The sequence below is a fragment of the Hemicordylus capensis genome, chromosome 2 (genome assembly GCF_027244095.1).
Source record: "Hemicordylus capensis ecotype Gifberg chromosome 2, rHemCap1.1.pri, whole genome shotgun sequence".
Lineage (NCBI taxonomy): Eukaryota > Metazoa > Chordata > Lepidosauria > Squamata > Cordylidae > Hemicordylus > Hemicordylus capensis.
This window is the reverse complement of record NC_069658.1, coordinates 330,359,481-330,379,250: the sequence shown is the minus strand read 5'-3', so window position 1 is coordinate 330,379,250 and position 19,770 is coordinate 330,359,481. Positions and strand designations below refer to the sequence as shown.

The window sequence follows — 19,770 nt, the reverse complement described above, 5'->3', positions numbered from 1 at the left end:
TCTGCTATATTTTACTTTGCCTTATAGGGCGACACACTCTTAGGCCTGGACATATCCAAAGCCCTTAGTCCATCTCTAGATTCCAGCTGAGGTTACTGGGATTGGGGGTGAGAGCTGTGGGTTATCCTATGGCATTCTTGTGAAGCAGCCCTCAAAAGATGACCAGCCTGAAAGCACAAGCCATTCATGTCTGGCCTTTTGCTACTCGATCCCATATGTTTCGGGAGTAATCTAAGATCAGTGGTTCCAGGTCATACTAACAACAGATCAACAGTGCCCCTCCTATTCCTAAAGATGAAGGAAACCCAAAGCCTCTTTACAGATATAATGAGGAGACAACATTCTTCTGACACCATCCAAAGGTCTACCCAGCATTAACAAACTAACATATTCAACTGTACCTCTCTGGCTGTGACTTAATGGTGTCTATCTGGCTAGCGGTTCCCAGGTTAATTGTAGACTACATAAGAAAAATATGTCAGTATCAAGGAGCAGACAGGTCTAGGACCAGGAAAGCTGGAGACAGCTTGCAATAGTTTCAAGGGGTTTGCAATAGTTCACAATAGTTTGCAATAGGAGCCCCTGGTGGCGCAGTGGTAAAACTGACGCCCTGTAACCAGAAGGTTACAAGTTCGATCCTGACCGGGGGCTCAAGGTTGACTCAGCCTTCCATCCTTCCGAGGTCGGTAAAATGAGTACCCAGAATGTTGGGGGCAATATGCTAAAATCATTGTAAACTGCTTAGAGAGCTCTGGCTATAAAGCAGTATATAAATGTAAGTGCTATTGCTATTGCTAATAGTTAAAAGGGGTTTGAGTGAGACATTGCTTCCCATGAGTAAAGGTAAAGTGTGCCGTTGAGTCAGTGTCACCTTCTGATGACCACAGAGCCATGTGGGTTTCTTTGGTAGAAAACAGAGGGGTTTACCATTGCCATCTCCTGCGCAGTATGAGATGATGCCTTTTAGCATCTTCCTATATCGCTGCTGCCCAATATAGGCGTTTCTCATAGTCTGGGAAACATACCAGCGGGGATTCGAACTGGCAACCTCTGGCTTGCTAGTCAAGTCATTTCCCCGCTGTGCCATTAGGTGACTCTCTTCCCATGTGTACAGCCATCTTTTTCTCCTTGTGTTGCCTCTGGTCAAACAGGTATTTGAACCCATACAAAACTTACAAAACCTGTTTACCAGAGTTGAAAGTGAGATGACCAAGCAGAAACAATTGGAGAAAACAGTCTAAGAAACCACCCCTCTTTCAAACCACCTCCAACTTCTGAAAACAAACTATGTTCTGCCTTAAGCTGTAAGCAGAGCGGGAATGTGTGTGTGTGTAAGTGTGTAACTATAGCTGCGTGCTCCTGAGGAAATGTTACTAAGGGCTGTTGGCTGCAGCTTCTATCTGCAATCGCAGGAAGCAAGTAGAGTCCATCAGCCCCAGCGTGAGCCTATGCCAGACCACAGCTGTGATGGATGGTCAGCTGAGTCTCCTTAAGAAGCATGAGGGTTCCAGGCTGGCCTCCTTATCTTACAGTATCGCTGGTCTTGGAAGCTCAAACGAGCGCAGGAGTTTGGAGTTAGGCCCTGGCTCTGTGGAATCCAGCTCCCATGGCGCCGACAGCTGTTTTTAGATGGGTGAAAGGTCAATGTTTCATTTTTTTCTATTTTGAGCAACAAAGCTGGGGAAATTAGTCAGCCTCTGGCCCCTGCGTGTCTGAGCCAAGCAGCCTGACTCTCAGATCCCAGATGCATTGCTCTGGATTCCCATCCCAGCTTGTGAGGAGACCCAGCCCGTGTCATCCTAATCCTCTCAGGTCCATTTTAATCTCCCAGCTTGCACATTTGGTCAGGCTTCAATTGCAGCCTGGTTAGTCTCATCTCTTGGGCCCAGATGGAGATTCTGTGTGAAAAAGTTCTGCGCCAGCTCAGCTCCTGCGGGGCACTTCCCCCTCTCTTTTGTGTCTCAGTTTTGTGCTGCCTCTTGCCATTTGTGTGCAATGGACATGTGCCACATCTGAGACTGTGGCAAAGCTTCAGCCTGTCCCTCTGCCCTACCAGCAGCTGCCTAAGCAAAAGGTTGCCAGGTTATTCCTAAAATGTGGTTATACTCCACAACCTGCAGGGCCCAACACTGACACCCCAGTGTTGTTGCAATCAACCCATCTACTCCACCCCTCTCTTAATGGAAAGCTAAGCAAAAGGGTCTTCAGCTACTAGCAAATGAAGAAGAAAGCAGTCGAACATGGGAAGGGAAGTGCATGGATCAGCTTGCCCATCTACAGTGTTGTTCTTCTCTCAGAACATTGTTCTTCCTATCCCTCTGTCCTGCAGGGATGCTGGAGTAAACTGTGCAAAATGCCCTTTCCATAAGATTTCCTGTCTCCAGCCTTGGGCTTTGCAGGCAAGTTCAGGAGGACTCATCTCCCTCAAACCAACACCTCTATAGGGAAATCACAGAGTTTGGGAGGGGGTATGAGAATAACAAGAGGGTCAAGGGGTAGCCAAGAAACATCCTGAGAACATATTGCTCTTCCTACCTCCTTGCACAATCATTAACTATACAGCTCCCTCGAGGCCCATCCCTTCACTCAGACATCAAAGTCCCTTCCACCCCATTGTTATCCACGCCAGCTGGCTGCAGTTTAGAGATGGAGAGTAGGAGGGGTTATTTACACAAATATTTGAATGCAACCCCCACCAGACCCTCCCCTATTGCCTGGGATGCAGGGTCATTTATTCCCAGCACAGACACAAACAACCCAACAAGCAGCTCTTCAAACCTCAGGCCGCAAACAACAAGCGAATCTTGGCCAAATACTGGTTAGTTCAAGGATCTACACAAAAAACCAAGAGCAAAACAGTCTCTCTTGCCCCATGTTCTTAAATGACAGAAGAATTTGCAACAGGGTATTTATGGAGGTAAACGGAACAGGCTGAATAAAAGCTGCTCCCTGAAATGCTTGCATAAATAATCAAAGACATCCTGAGGCCAGAAGCATTAATGAGGGTTTGGCAACAGTTATGAGGAAGGATTAGGGTACTCACCCAGGATGCACCAGCTATATGGGGGAACACAGGGGAACTGGTGTGCTGCCTGCTTCAAGTCTGTTTGCAAGTTTCCTCTGGGAAAATAAATGGTTAAATGGCCCTTTCATGAAGTGAGGCGAAGCAGTTGCCTCAGGCAGCAGATTACTGGGACGCCAGTAGCAGGGTGGCAAGATACCCCTTGTGGCCACGCAGCTCTTGGGGACCAATCTGAGCCTTATGAGGTTTGCAAGGAGCACCTCCCCTCACACTCCTTGCAAAGCCGGCTGCAAGAAGCACAAGGAGAGAAGAGGGGGCTATTGGCAACCTTCCCTCCTCCCTGCCCCCCGCGCCACTTTCATTGCTTGCAAGGGTCACTTCTAAAAGTGTGTTGGCCCACCAGGGGCATGGGACGAGGCAGCATGAGTTTTCCCAGACAGCAGGCTTTACTGTGGGGCTTTACTGTGAGTTCAGAGTTGGAGGGGGGGGGAGACCAACCAACTCAAAAAGTGGAATTTTTTTACCCCGGATATAAATCAGGCTACACTCTAATGCACAATGAAAAAACTGAATCATGTCTGGAGTGCTCCCTCGCAGGGACTTTGGGGCAGAATTAGAAGATGACTATGGGGTAAATTTGGCCAATATGTGAACACACACCTTCCATTCTGGAGGAGATGCTAACTAAAAGCCGAGTGTGAAAAACTTCCACACGGTGCCTCACCTCAGGTACCACAATTATTTGGGCCATCCTGGGTTAAAGTCCTTTTGCCCCACGTGCATGCGCCCAAACCTGTCTTTATTGCATTCCCTTAACCTCATGTTGGGTCTCCCTCCCTTCCACAAGCCCACGTGGCTCTCACAAATGTACAGCCTGGTCAATACGTCACAGAACAAGCGGGGAATCAGGCCCTAGAGACCAGAGGTGGCAGAATGGACTGTACCACTTCAAACTGCAGAGGGAGGGATCACATGTTTAATGCTTCACTACATTGAAAACAGCAACCCTCCCTGCAAGTGAAACATTAGCACAACAGGGGAGAGCCTGGGCTAGCACCTATCTCTTTCTGATGTGTTGTTTTTTATTTGCTGGGTTTTTGGTTTTTTTTTTTTTTTGTTTGTTTGTTTGTTTGTTTTTACATGGGAGAGAGTTCAAAAACAGCACCCCTGGTCCACACATTCAGCCTAAGTTAGTTAGTACCGTCTATGCTACTCTACCACCTCAAGAACGGGTCACCTCATTTTGCTGCATGTGTAGACCAGGCCTATCTGTTATAGGTGCCAGCCCTGGTGCTAAGATTGGTATCTGCCTGAAAAAAACACAGTGACAGTTCTGTCAGGGCCACACCATCATTTTCTCTCATTCGGTTGCCCGGTTACAGGCCAGATAGCGCCACCCCTTTAAACCAACCAGCTAGGGAGGAGCCCCAGCAGCTTGGGCGTTGCCTTCCCGTGGTCCACCCCACCCCCAGGCTGCACCTGCTGTGAAGCAGACCTCCTACTTGCTCTGCAAGTGGGGGAGGGGTGTACATAGGACTGGGGTGGGGAGAGAACTGGCAGAAGCAGCAGCTCCAGCTTCATTGATAGCTTAATGAGAGTAATAAGCAAAGCTCTGGGTTCTAGCCTGGCAACTGTCCTGCCAGTTCAGTGCACTGCGGTGAGACCTACCTAGTAGGATATGCCACCCAAGGGCTATCAAGACATGAGAGAACAGAGCCCACCCCACCTCTCTGGCAAGGGAAGAGGCATGCTAAGCTGATGATAGTCAGGCTCCAGCTGCCCCGGACATGCCTACCCTCAGAAGGGTAGATCCACACCTCCCCCCCCCCCGACCCCACTAAATATTTGAGGCATGTTCTCTCCCCTTTGTCACCTTAAGTGGTGCAGCGGGGAAATGCTTGACTAACAAGCAGAAGGCTGCCGGTTTGAATCCCCGCTGCTACTATCCCGGGCAGCAACAATATAGAAAGATGCTAAAAGGCATCATCTCATACTGCGCAGGAGGAGGCAATGGTAAACCCCTCCTGTATGCTACCAAAAGAAAACCACAGGGCTCTATTGGCGCCAGGAGTCAAAATCGACTTGACAGCACATTTTACTTTACTCTCCCTTTCATTTTTCTGAACCCCCCCCAAACCTAATAAGTCAAAACATATTTTTCTTTCCCCAAAAGTATATTTCTTCTTCTCCACAAAAATTGAGTGAGGAGTTGCTATAAGCTCTTCCTGTATCTGCACCTCTGGCTGCCCAACTTACTGCCATCCTCAGAGAGCTCTGATTTCTGAGAAAGGTGAGCTTCTGGATGTTTTTGTATGTGAAGTCACCCTTTTATTTGTGCTCTATAGCCACATACATAATGTAGTCATGATGTGGCTACATAATGTTTGCTTTTAACAGAATCCTGTTAGAGTTACCCCCTTTTATACGCAGTAAAGAAGGTCTATAAAGGAGAACTGTTTCGAGCTGTCATCATGCGTATTTCATCACCATTATACCAGTTGATTCACATACATAATATTGAGGGTACTTAAAATGCAATCAGTCTCTATTGGTGGGGATGTATGGCTTTCTTTCTTTCTTTTTGCATTCCTATTTGAAACTTAAGACCCAGTTCAGGTATTACATTATCGAGTCACTGAATCATTCCTGTGACAAATATTGTAAGAATCAGGTTGGCAGGAAGCAATTTATACAAGAGCAATGCTTTTGCACATTATTTCATCTCATACTGCACGGGAGGAGACAATGGTAAACCCCTCCTGTATTCTACCAAAGAAAACCACAGGGCTCTGTGGGCGCCAGGAGTTGAAATTGACTTGATAGCACACTTTACTAAGCTTAGGGGTGTTATATAAAAGAGAGATCTTGTCACTGGCTATTTGTATCCCTTAGTACTAGGGTTACCACATTTGTTCTCCTTAAGAAGGATATACTCTAGCTGCACAACAGAAATAATTTTAAAGGAGTACAGGTTTTTTTCCTATGCCAGGAAAAGCTACATATGCTGAATGTCTGAATGAAAATGCAACTAACTGGTCAGAGGAAAGGTCAGAGAAAAGGTATTAATTCTAAATCTGCAGGCTGTGTATGCAGTAGTAGCACAGTGCTTGAGGCTCCATCCCTAGCAATCAAAGGAGGGGCTGTGCACAGAACTATTCTGTGTATGTACAGTATGTATGGTGGAACAGGAACTGTTGTTGTGAGGAGTATATTAGGAAGGACAGGCAGCAGTGCTGGACTACTAGCTCCAGCCTGTGGAACTAATGACTATGAACTGGAGTAACAGGAAAACCCAGAAAACCCCAAGTAGCTGGATGCAGGCATTGCCTACAACCGTGGTTCTCATCCAGGGGTACACAAACCCCTGGGAGTACTTTTAAGGCTTGCACGGGGTACTCAGAGCCCTCCTGACTCACTGACTAGTGATTAGGACACAGCTCCATTGCCTCATGATGATGATGATCAGAGGACTTGGCTATCACTGGCTTACATCCAGTTTAAGTTACTCATGAGTAGTGCTATTGAAATTAGTGAGACAAGTTTACTTGTCCTAATTAATTTCATTGGAAATACTTATGAATTTCTTGGTCTAGAAGTAAGCCTGTGACTCTAAGAGTCTGCAATCTCATAACTGTAACATTTAAGTGTGTAAATGTGTGTGTGTGTATACATACACCCACTAAACATTTCTCTGGGTACATGAGATGAAGATTTCAGATAGAAGGGGTACACTACACTTGTTAAAAGAGACTGAAAAAACTCAGCCTACAACAATCTCCCACCAGCTGCACCACACACACACACACACACACACACACACACCCCTACCTGAAATGCTGAATTGTCTCCTGAGTGCAGTCATAAATAATAGAACAAACATAGCAAGGCATCAATACCAGCTGCAGAGAACTAGGGGCTGCAGTATGCAGGTAATATTAATTTTTGCTAAGCCAAACATCACCAGAGTTCTGTCTCATGGCTGAACCTCTGCCTTGCCCAAAGCAGGCAATAAATGCAGCACACACTGTGAATGACAGAAATCCATTTTTCAATGCCCACCACTGGCATTTACCCAGCAGGGACAGCAACATAATCTGGAGCCAGATGGCCGCTGACTGACTCATTCAGCATCTGGTCTGCCTCTTGCTTTGCCCAGCACCCTCTGATCAGCAAATTGACAGACAAGGCGGAGATCAAGGTGAACACCTGCAAACCAAAGAACTTCATTGCTGAAACAAGGCAGAGAAGACACTGCAGCTTCCTATGACAAAAAGGCCCACCACCACCCTTAACCCAGCAGGAAGTATCCTCATTCTCTGTAGCAAACCAAGGACAACAGCAGCTTTCTGCCAGCCCTCTTTTCTGCAGCCATAATGGGGGGCCTAGCTGGAACTAGTCCCCCCCCTGCTCTATTTCTCAGAGGCCTTCGGACATCAAAGCTCCCCTTACCTCACTGCCCCAGGAGAAAGGGATGATGAGGGATGTCAGCTACAACTAGAAACACCAGGAAGAGTGGGGTGGGGGGTGGGCTGAAGGGCACAGAGAGTGTTGGGCACAGCCAACAACAGTATTGACACGTTTCCGCATCAGCGTACAGTGGGGCTGTAGCTCAGTGGTGGAGCTTCTGTTTTGCATGCAGAAGGCCCCTGGCATGATCTCCAGGTAGGGCTGGGACAGACTCCTGCCTGAAACCTTGGAGAGCCACTGCCAGTCAACACAGACACTACTGAGCTAGATGGACCAATGTTCTGATTCAGTATAAGGCAGCTTTCTATGTTGCTAGTGCCACGCATGCTATGTTCAGCAGCACTGCCACCGGGGTAAGTGCCATAACAAGAGGCTAGCAGTTGCCTGCTGGCTCCAGTTGGTGGATGCATTGTGAACCCATTCCATTCCTCCCCAGACCAGGCCACGGGATGCCTAAAACTGCCTGTGTGTGGCTCACAGACCCACTCACAACACAGGGCCACTCAAAGTCATGGGTCCAGGCAAATGTGGTGCCAACCATCTTCCTTACTGACTTGGTTTGGCTCCTGCTTATTGCTGCTGGGTAGAGCCTGGACCAAACTCCAGCTTCTTTGTTCAGGCCCAATGGTGACAAGGAAAGAAAGTTCAGACAGAGGCAGCATGCCTCCAGCTAGAAGATGTTGGGGCCAGACAAGAGCATTTGGTAATCTCTATTAGCACCTTGTTGGCACTTCCCAGGCACAGCTAGCTAGCTGGTGCTGATAGAATGCTGGATTAGATGAGTCTTTAGACTGATCCAGAAAAGGAACTTTTAATATACCCCAAATACTATTTCCCTTGTTTGGACAAAGAACCGAGTAGCTGAGGCGGGGAAAGCACTCAGGAGCAAGTATACATCTTCACTTTCATTGCATCTCCTTTAACACTCTACTCTTCTTTTTCTTCTTCTGTTTCCCAGGTCATTCTCCTTCCTATGAAACAGCTATGACATAAGTACATGACAGAGCTTCCATGGGCTGGAATAGTTTTTTGGAACAGACCAAAGTACAAGCGTACACTGATCTCTGTGACCAAGGTTGCTCTCCTACAGCAAGGTGGGAGAGACCAGAATGCACACTTGCCCGCTTTACTGTAACAATGGCCAGACATTTTGGCAGGTGTACCACAAGCCAAGTCAAAAATGTGAGTTAGTGTCACCCTGGACAACGACAAGGTCCCTTGGACAACGACAAGGTCCCTCCTCCAGTGGTTCTTTCTTTGCCCCCAATCTGCTGAGCTGGGGAACAGGCACCAGCACAATGTTGGAGGGACTAGCAGGCAGGACACTATGGCATAACGAGGCCTACCAGCCCTCCAACTCCTGTCCAGGAATGTCATACTTCCTGCGCAACTGCTCTTTGCAGCACTGACACCACTGTGTGGCCACTTTTGCTTGCTGGAAGTCCTTCAGCAAAAATATTCGGTTCGCCAGCCTCAACCAGTTGCCTTCACTGTGACCCCAGGATGACATCCTACACCTAGACCCAAAGGCCCCTGCAGCAGGTCTCTCCCAGGTTCAGGCACGAGACAGAAGGTGCTGGAAGGCCCGGCGGAAGTCCCGGTTGAAAACAGTGTAGATGATGGGGTTGAAGCTGCTGTTACAGTAGCCAACCCAGAAGAAGAACTGGAAGAGAGTCCTGGAGATGTGGCAGCCTTCCCCACACACTGACTCGAGGCTGTACGTGAAGAAGAACGGGAACCAGCAGAGCACAAAAGCTCCAATGATGACAGCCAGGACAAAGGTGAACCTGCGCTCCCGTGCCTGCATCAGCCGGTTGGTGGAGATGGACATGTCCCTGCTCCTTCGCTGCTGCTGGCCAGAGGGCATGGACCACGAAAGCCTTGGGGTCCTTTGAGGCCTGCCACTGCTGTTGCCAGCCTCTTCTACCCTCCATTGCTGAGAGAGCCGGGACAAGCCATGCTGGGAGTGGGGAAGCTGGCCATGTTCCCCAGCCACATTCTGCACTTCTCCAGGGCAATGGGCCGCACTCACTCTGCGGGTGTCGCACTTGGCAGCAGGGAGGACACTGGGACAGGACACTCGCCTCGTGGCAATAACCACAGAGTTCCTGTGCTTGGCCACGTGATAGATTCGGCAATAGACAGCAACCATGATGAGGCAGGGGGCGTAGAAAGAGGCAGTGCAGGAAGCCAGTACATACCAGGTGTCGTCGTGCAGCTCACACTTCCAGTCCTGGTGTGTGGACTTGAAAAGAGGTGGCAGGGAGACAAAGGCGGCAATGGCCCAGACCGCCCCAATCATACATTTTATCCGCCGGGGGCTCCTTTTAAGGTTGTACCGGGCAGCTCGGGTTACTGCCCAGTATCGATCCAGGCTGATGGCACAGAGGTGCATGATGGAGGCAGTGCAGAAGAGCACATCCAGTGACAGATAGAGGCTGCACCAAAAGCTGCCAAAGCACCAGTAGCCCATGACCTCATTGGCCAGGGAGAAGGGGATGACAAGGGTGGCCACCAGGATGTCAGCTACAGCCAGAGACACCAGGAAGAGGTTCTGTGGGGCGCGGAGGGCACGGCTGGTGTACACCGCCAGGACCACCAGCATGTTCCCAATCAGAGTCACGAGTGCCACCGTCAGCACTGCCACCATGATAAGTGCCATGGCAAGAGGCGAGTACGGAAGGCTAGTGGGTGCCTGCTGGCTCTGATTGGTGGACACATTGTGCAGTGGCTCCATTCCATTCATCCCCGGACCAGGCCATGGGGGTGCCCAAAACTGCCTGCGCAAGGCTTACAGGCTCCACACTCTCTCCCAGGCTTTCTCACAACGCAGGACCAACCGGACAGTCATGGTTCCAGGGAAGTGCGGCGCCAACAGTCTTCCCTACTAGATGCCATTCTAGTTGGGGTGAAGTGGCACAATCCTGGCTTGGCCCAGCAGATCCCAGAATGGCACCTCAGACATTAAGGCAAAACTGTAGATTCCAGAGAGACATCATCGGATGCAGACGGCATGATGGATTCCAGAGTGGTTTGGCAGACCCCAAAGCAGTTCGGTTTAAGGCAAATCCAGTGTTCCAGGCAGCCAGTGGTTCCAGAAGATGCACAGTTATTTCCTGGCACTGCCCCTCCAGTTTTGCTTGGTGCCCCAACCCCTCGATGGGTCTGGGAACGTCCAAGGGGACCTTGGTGTGAAGGGTGGGGTGGGAAAAAGACCCCTCTCTTCCAGGATGATCACAGCTTTCCCTGCAGCGCTGTGCAGCCCGGCAAACTTGCTCCAGCTCTGCGCCTCTCCGAGTCCAGTAGTTTTCGTGCAGATCTGTTGGGGAAGGGAAGGGAAGGGAAGGGAGGGGCTGACAGTGTCGGCTGGTTGGTCGGCCAGCCCCCAGCCAGCTCCGGCTGGTGGGAGAGGCCGTTTGCTGCCAACGTTAATGAGCCCCAGGGAGAGAGGGGGGGAGAGGGAGTACCGCTCATCCTCTCCCTGAGCACCTGGCAGGCACACACACCCAGAGGAGAGCCAGGGAAGGGCTGTGCCCAGGCCAGCGGCCTCTGCCCTAGATCCTGAGCACACTCGCTCAGAAGTAGAGCCCCTCCACGGGACGAACTGAGTAAGTATGCCAGGGATCGGCTCCCAGCTAGCAGGGAGAGACGGAGTGGCTCCAGCGGTGGGCAAACAACTCCCGTCCTGTAAAACATTCTGCTGAGAAAGGAGTGGAGGAAGCCGTTTGGGGAGCTTAGAGAGAAAGTGCCGGGTGCCCAGTTCTGTCCAGACCCCTCGCGGCATCGTCCCAGATGTTCCTCTTTCCTTTTGGATCTGCCCATTAGAGGTCCGCAGCCTAGTGGTTACAGTCTCTAAAGAAAGAGGTAAGGTAAAGTGTGCCATCAAATCGGTGTCCACTCCAGGCGCCCACAGAGCCCTGTGGTTTTCTTTGGTAGAATACAGGAGGGGTTTACCATTGCCTCCTCCCCCGCAATATGAGATGATGCCTTTCAGCATCTTCCTATATTGCTGCTGCCCGATATAGGTGTTTCCCATAGTCTGGGACAAAACATACCAGTGGGGATTCGAACCGACAACCTTCTGCTTCTTAGTCAAGCATTTCCCCGCTGTGCCACTTAAAGTGACTAAGGAAAAAGGTACCCAGGCTGAAATTTGTAAGGAATTATGCTTCATTTCGAATCCCCACCCTCCTTTGATGTGTGGTTGTGATTGCTCAGTGATGAGAAAAGGTAACTCTAGTTAGAAGCACTATCTCTACTTTATTACTATCCTGTTTCTCGGGGATTTTTAAAAACTAATTTCCTATATTTTTATCACAACCTTTCTCCAAGTAAGGTGAGTACAGGTTCTTCTCCTATCATCACAACAACCCAGAGAGAGAGAGAGAGAGAGAGAGAGAGAGAGAGAGAGCGCGCACCACCCAGTGAGCTTAGTGGCTCAATGGGGGTTTCAACCTGGATGATCTCTTCGGTCTGAAACTCTAACCACTGCACTGCACTGCACTACCAGTGGCGTTCAAAAGAAGGCTAGTGGGGTTGAGCCCCCGAGGCATTTGCTGAAATTAAACCCTGCTACAGCAGGGAAATGCTTGACGAACAAGCAGAAGGTTGCCGGTTCAAGTCCCCGCTGGTACTATATCGGGCAGCAGGGACATAGGAAGACGCTGAAAGGCATCATCTCATACTGAGGAAATGGTAAACCCCTCCTGTATTCTACCAAAGACCACAGGGTAGGGATGTGCACGGAACCGCGGAGAAGTGGTCCGGCACCAGCTGGGGTCTCCCTTTAAGGAAGGGGGGTTGCACTTATCCCTCCCACCACTTTCCCCCCCACCAGCACTCCCTGCTGCCCCTAACCCCATTGTTAGCCGGAAATACTGGAAGTAACAAGCGTGCGTGTGCCCACCCCCGCCCCCAAATTGTTTTTAAAAAACGGAGCGCTGATGAGGGGGAAGCGGCCTGAGGGCTAAGTGCAACCCCCCCACCCTTAAAGAACCACCCCCAGCTGGCACCGGACCGCCAGACCGGGCCACGTTCGAACCAGTTTGGAGGCCTCTATCATGGCCTTTGGACCAGCTCATGCACATCCCTACCACAGGGCTCTGTGCGTGCCAGGAGTCAAAATCGACTTGACAGCACACTTTACCTTTACTTTGAAGTAACTCTCCCGTTGCCTGCCTTCTGCTTAGCAGCTGGACTACTACTACTACTACTACTACTGCTTCTCCTCCTCCTCATTATTTTATTTTATTTTATTTTATTTTATTTATTTATTTATTCTGGTCGATATTCCTCCACTTTCCTGATAAGGGGAGGGACTCTGAAATGGCTCATTAACTACACCTTTATTTCTCACTGGCTGGACCACAAACCACTGGCTGGAACACAGCCTACATTTTCGTTTGCAGAGCTAAAGCCCAAGCTCAGCTCAGCATTGCCACCCAGTGGCCAGATGCATCCATGGCAGCCGAGAAGGAGAGGAGAGCTGGTCTTGTGGTAGCAAGCATGACTTGTCCCCATAGCTAAGCAGGGTCTGCCCTGGTTGCATATGAATGGGAGACTTGGATGAAGCCGCTCTGGGAAGAGCAGAAGGTTTCAAGGTCCCTCCCTGGCTTCTCCAAGATAGGGCTGAGAGAAATTCCTGCCTGCAACCTTGGAGAAGCCGCTGCCAGTCTGTGAAGACGATACTGCAACCTTGGAGAAGCCGCTGCCAGTCTGTGAAGACGATACTGAGCTAGATAGACCAATGGTCTGACTCAGTATATGGCAGTTTCCTATGTTCCTATGTTTCCTAAGACGCTGATTGAGGTAACAGAAGTTACCGCGGTAACAGTTACCACTGATTGAGGTAACTCGGCTTGCGCAACCCCAGGAAAGGGATTAAAGTTAGCTTAAAATAAAAGACACCTACTCGCAGGAATACTGGGAAAGTGGGTGGTTAATTATACTGACACAAAAGGGCCAGTAGAGTTAAAATGGAGAAAGTTTCCAACGTTCCACCATTATAAGCCTTGAACATTCTATTGCTTATAAAATCAAAATCATTTATCCGATCTGCCTGGCCATCAGCACATGTTCACTAGGTGACAAGAGACACCTCCTCTACAAATTTGGTGAAAATTCATTGGGAAATGGCTTAGAGAAAGCAGTTTAAAGTTTTTCTCTTTTGAACAGGGGTTTAATGCATTGGCGACACTTTTTCTTCGGTCTGAGGAAGTCCTATTTAAATGATTTCATAGCTATTTGCATAGTTTAGACAGCATGCCAGAAAAGTGCCTTTTGTATCTCGCCCGGGACCCAATTGATTGTTATTTATCATTGATCCTCAAAGTTGGGTTTTAAGAGGCAGGGAAGTGCATTTTTGATGTTATCAGTCTGTGCAGTAGCAAGTTTAAGATTACACTGCCCACAGCATTGCCCACAACCAGTGTGGCAGTCTTGCAGCATGCATTGTTGTCAGTGATGCGGCCGCAGTGGCGCACCCAGGTCATTTGGGAGCTCGGACCTGAAGGGCTTTGGAGGCCCCCCATCATAATGGGTGTGTATTAAGAGGCAGCCCCCCCCCCGCTTTGCACACTGTTTTTTAAAATAAAAAAACCCTTCTTCCACATGGAGTAAAGCCGCTCAGCAGAGAGGTGAGAGGCCATCACTTGGGAGAAAGGAGCAGAGCTGGATGGAGCTCACCACCTCCCATCCCGGAGGGTAACGGGGAAAACTCCCTTCCTCACCGCCCCACTCTTCCTACAACCGACACCACCGCGCCCCATGCTACCCTCCCCCTGGGTAAACATCTCCTTAAAGGGGAACTATCCCCATCCCCCACTTTTTGCATGTGTGTCAAGGTGTGCTGGAGCCGCCCAGCAGGGTGGGAGCAGGGGCAGCGGTGGGGTGGGTGCGGAGTGGCTGCAGGAGCCCCCTGACCTTTGGAGCCCCCCCAAACCTAGGAGGCCACAAGAATTGTGTGTTGCTGCAGCGCGGCTCCACGCCGTGGCAACTCACGAGGAGACCCCTGACCGGGAGGCTAAAAAGCAGCCTCCCTGCTCGGGGGTCTCTCCAGCATGCTCTGCGCACTTGCACAGAGCATGTTGGAACTTCCAGGGGATGCACAGCCCCTGAACTTGCAAGCCCCCGACGGCTCCATAATGGAGCCGGCAGTTGTGTAGGCGGCCAGTCTGGCTGCCCAGGGCAGACTGCAGGATCGTCTGCGGGGAAAGCAGGCTAAGCCCGCTTTCCCTCCTTAACCCCATCTGCCGGTTCCCACTGATCACGGGAACCGCCTCAACAGCAACAAATATTTATATACCGCTTTTTAACAAAAGTGTCCAAAGCAGTTTACATGGAAAAATAATAAACAAACAAACATAATACATACACGAATGAATGAATGAATAAGATGGATCCCTGTTTCTGAAAGGCTCACAATCTAAAAAACTCATCATGCAGTGCCTTGTGGGATATGTGGAGGCCAGGAAAATGAATCCCAACTTCTGTTGCTCTGCGCTGCTCCTAGCAGTGCAGGTTGTGTGGGCGCATGGCTTACATGCCGTGAGGATCAGGAGCGATCGTCTGTGGGAAACTAGGTTGAACCTTGCCTTCCCCACCGCCCGACCACCTACACCATTGTGTGAATAGCCCCTCTGTATGTGTGGCTGCAGTGTATCTATGTCTGGCTGCTGCTGTGTGTGTGTGTGTGTGTGTTATATGTAATATTTAAATTAGCAGCTATCGTAACATTGTATCATTCATCTTCTAAGCATAGGCTATACAGTTTGGGATAACAATGCAGCAATGGCCATTAGAATGATGAGTTGATAATGCAGAGATTATTGTAAATAAAGCCTCTCTGCTGAGTGTCAAGGATTCATGTCTGTGAGCAGCTTTTGTGCATGCAAATATTTTTGTGCAAACTACAGGTGAAACTCGGAAAATTAGAATATTGTGCAAAAGTCCATTAATTTCAGTAATGCAAATTAAAAGGTGAAACTGATATATGAGACAGACGCATTACATGCAAAGAGAGATAAGTCAAGCCTTAATTTGTTATAATTGTGATGATCATGGCGTACAGCTCATGAAAACCCCAAATCCACAATCCCAGAAAATTAGAATATTACATGGAACCAATAAGACAAGGATTGAAGAATAGAACAATATCGGACCTCTGAAAAGTATACAGTGTACTGTGCTTGATTGGCCAGCAAACTCGCCTGACCTGACCCCATAGAGAATCTATGGGGCATTGCCAAGAGAAGGATTAGATACATGAGACCAAACAATGCAGAATTGCTGAAGGCCGCTAATGAAGCATCCTGGTCTTCCATAATACCTCATCAGTGCCACAGGCTGACAGCATCCATGCCACGCCGCATTGAGGCAGTAATTGCTGTAAAAGGGGCCCAAACCAAGTACTGAATACATGTGCATGCTTATACTTTTCAGAGGTCCGATATTATTCTATTCTTCAATCCTTGTCTTCTTGGTTCCATGTAATATTCTAATTTTCTGAGATTGTGGATTTGGGGTTTTCATGAGCTGTACGCCATGATCATCACAATTATAACAAATTAAGGCTTGACTTATCTCGCTTTGCATGTAATGCGTCTGTCTCATATATCAGTTTCACCTTTTAATTTGCATTACTGAAATTAATGGACTTTTGCACAATATTCTAATTTTCCGAGTTTCACCTGTAAATTTCAGCAGATTTCAACTGTAATTTTTTTAAGTCCACATATAGCTTTTAAATGTGAGAGTTCCATTTCTAGAATGACATATGACAAGAAATACTTTAATCAGACTTCAAATGTATTTTACCATTCTTGCATTAACATACATTGTCCTGAAAGTATGTATGTAGATGCCCAACTGTATATATAGCCCCACTGATTTGAGTAATGTATCTTATATTGATACATGTTATATTGATACTTAGAGTAATGTATCTTATATTGATTTTAGTGAGACTCTGTGTATGATGAAATCTGGCCATTATGTTCACTACTATTTTAAAATCCACCATAGGCAGATGATTTATTATTAAAAACACTTAATAAAGTAAAGTTGTGCCATCAAATCAGTGTCAACTCCTGGCACCCACAGAGCCCTGTGGTTTTCTTTGGTAGAGTGCAGGAGGGGTTTACCATTGCCATCTCCTGCGCAGTATGAGATGATGCCTTTCAGCATCTTCCTATATTGCTGATGCCCGATATAGGTGTTTCCCATAGTCCACACCTACATTTGCCTTGATAAGAGATCAAGGCAGAAATTCATCAGGGCATCTCTAGGAAGTGATTAGGGAAAGAGCACCTCTTAAATGTCTGACTGGATGTATCCCTCCCCAATGTCCAATGGAAAGACCAAGGAAAAGTGTGGGTGTATGAAGCCTCATTTCTAAAGCCATCATCATATACCAGACTGTACAAATTATTTACAGCTTATATGGGGCAGAAGTTAAGATGGGCACCTTAACTTGCAATTTCCATTCTTTTTAGAGCATGAGTGAAAACGTAAAGCAGCTTCACTCTCATTTTAAACTGAAGGTTTTTGGATTACTGAATTCACACAGACACACATACTCCCATTGATGGGCTATCAAATGACTATTCTGGACTATTAACCATTAATCTGCCTAGCAATTAAGTGATCAGCTAACAATGCATCAACTAATAGGTGTTCTATGAAGCTGGCATATTCTAGAATAACAACCATTCCTTTAAAGGAGACTGGCAACTTGGCATCCTAGTGACAGTATCTTCTAAGTGGGGCTGATAACATTAGTCTATTGATATAGTAATCACTAATGTAAAATATTGATTATGGACACATTTTACTCAGATTTGTTTTCGTTCACAGGTCATTTGGCAATACGACTGTAAATATATGTACATATTCTGTCTGAAAAAGTTACATTATACTTATTTTCCAAATAATAAAAGTGCTTATTTTGAGAATGTTTTTTTTAAATGGTAGATTAATGGTCGGATTGATTCATGATCAATCAGTTAAGATCAAGGCAGTTAATATGGCTAGAATCCTAAAAGCAACTGAACTATAATATTGAATAAATGTACTATAGAGCAGTAAAATGGTGTTCTGAGAATTGCCACTTAACTGTATATACTAGGAATGCAGTGTACAAATTCTTTAATCAATTGACAATTAATACATTTACAAAGTAGGTGACACAAGACCTGAGGTTGCCCTGTGTTATTAGTGGTCTGCTAGTATCAATGCATATGTGTTGTGTAAGTGGCGGTCTTTAAGTAAATGATCATATACTAAATTTCCAGAGAACATAACATAAGGACATAAGAGCAGCCCTGCTGGATCAGGCCCATGACCTATCTAGTCCAGCATCCTGTTTCACACAGTGGCCCACCAGATGCCTCTCAGGAGCCCACAGGCAAGAGATAAGTGCATGCCCTCTCTCCTGCTGTTGCTCCCCTGCAACTGGTATTGAGAGGCATCATGCCTCTGAGGCTGGAGATGGCCCACAGCCACCAGACTAGTAGCCATTGATAGACCTGTCCACCATGAATCTGTCTAAGCCCTTTTTAAAGCCATCCAAGCTGGTGGCCATCACCACATCCCATGGCAAGGAATTCCATAGATTAATTATGCGCGGTGTGAAAAAGTACTTCCTCTTGTCAGTCCTAAATTTCCCAACCTTCAGTTTCATGGGGTGACCCCTGGTTCTAGGGTTGTGAGAGAGGGAGAAAAATTTCTCTATGTCCACCCTCTCCACTCCATGCATAATTTTATACACTTTGATCATGTCTCCCCTTAGTTGCCTCTTTTCCAAGGTAAAGAGCCCCAGATGCTGTAGCCTAGCCTCATAAGGAAGGTGCTCCAGGCTCATGATCATTTTGGTTGCCTTCTTCTGCACCTTCTCCAGTTCTACAATATTCTTCTTAAGCTATGGTGACCAAAGCTGTACACATTACTCCAGATGTGGCCACGTCATAGATTTGTATAAGGGCATTATAATATTAGCATTTTTATTTCCAGTCCCCTTCCTAATGATTTCTAGCATGGAATTAGCCTTTTTCACAGTACTGCAGACTGAAATGAAACTTTCAATGAGCTGTCCACCACGATCCCAAGATCTCTCTCCTGGTCAGTCACCAACAGCTCAGATCCCGTCAGTGTGTATGTGAAGTTGGTGTTTTTTGCTCCAATGTGCATCACTTTACACTTACTTACATTGAACTGCATTTGCCATTTTGTTGCCCACTCCCCCAGTTTGGAGAGATCTTTTTGGAGTTCCTCACAATTTGTTGTGGATTTCACTACCCTAAATAGTTTAGTGTCATCTGAAAATTTGGCCACTTCACTGGTCACCCCAGCTTCTAGATCATTTATGAACAAGTTAAAGAGCACTGGTCCCAGTACCAATCCCTGGGAGACCCAACTTCCTACTTACTTCCATTGTGAAAACTGTCCATTTATTCCTACTCTGTGTTTTCTGTCCTTCAACCAGTTACCGATCTACACATGAACCTGTCCCCTTATTCCATGACTGCTAAGTTTACTCAAGAGCCTTTGGTGGGGTCTGGGGAACTTTATCAACAGCTTTTTGGAAGTCCATGTTTTGTGGAGTCCAAGGCCTCAGCTTCAATCACAGCATGTGACAATCATATTTTCATCACATTTGTATCTAATTCTTCTTCCAAGAGCTCAGAGTGGTGTTGTACATGTAGGGCTGTCCCAAGGGTTTTTGGTGCCCTAAACAAAGTATGGCTCACCACCCCCACTGCTGAGAAGTGTGGAGCCCTACCAGATCGAATGATCAGACTGTGCAGAGGACCACCAAATGAAGAGCCCGCAGTGGTTTGGAGACACAGCAGGACAGGAAAAAGAATTGTGGGGCACAGAGCCTGCCCAACACTAGCCCTTTCTCTGTTGTTGCCACCACCTCCCTCCCCTCAGCAGTGCAGGCCCTGCAAACTTCAGAACCAACCAAACTTTCTGTCTCCCTGTATGTCAGCTTTCAACTGTGCTGCCAAGAGCTTCCACCGCAACCAACTAGGCCTGACCACAGCCAAGCCAACTGTCACGCACACCGCTTACTTCCTGTTTGGGGTCTGGGAACTTGAGAAACCAGGAAGGAGGCTCCTGCCTGAGCAGCCGCAGCAGTAACAGAATAGAGCAAGGCAGCAGGGAGGGGTGGGGAGTGGGACAGAGCATGTTGAGGGAGAGGGAAAGCAAAGCAAGCCAGCTAGGAGGTGGGCCCTGCCCCCTTGACTTCTGCCCAGGGTGCTGTGATGCCCCCAGCGACTGCC

General features: G+C 47.9%; 1 protein-coding gene across 1 annotated transcript; it reads right to left on the bottom strand.

The window, feature by feature from the left end:
• Positions 1–8,284: 8,284 nt before the first annotated feature.
• Positions 8,285–10,410, bottom strand: LOC128346413 (alpha-2Da adrenergic receptor-like). The gene has a single exon (XM_053299700.1). It carries the CDS (start codon positions 10,233–10,235, stop codon positions 9,045–9,047), a length of 1,191 nt encoding a protein of 396 aa, XP_053155675.1. The 5' UTR covers positions 10,236–10,410; the 3' UTR covers positions 8,285–9,044.
• Positions 10,411–19,770: the final 9,360 nt, after the last annotated feature.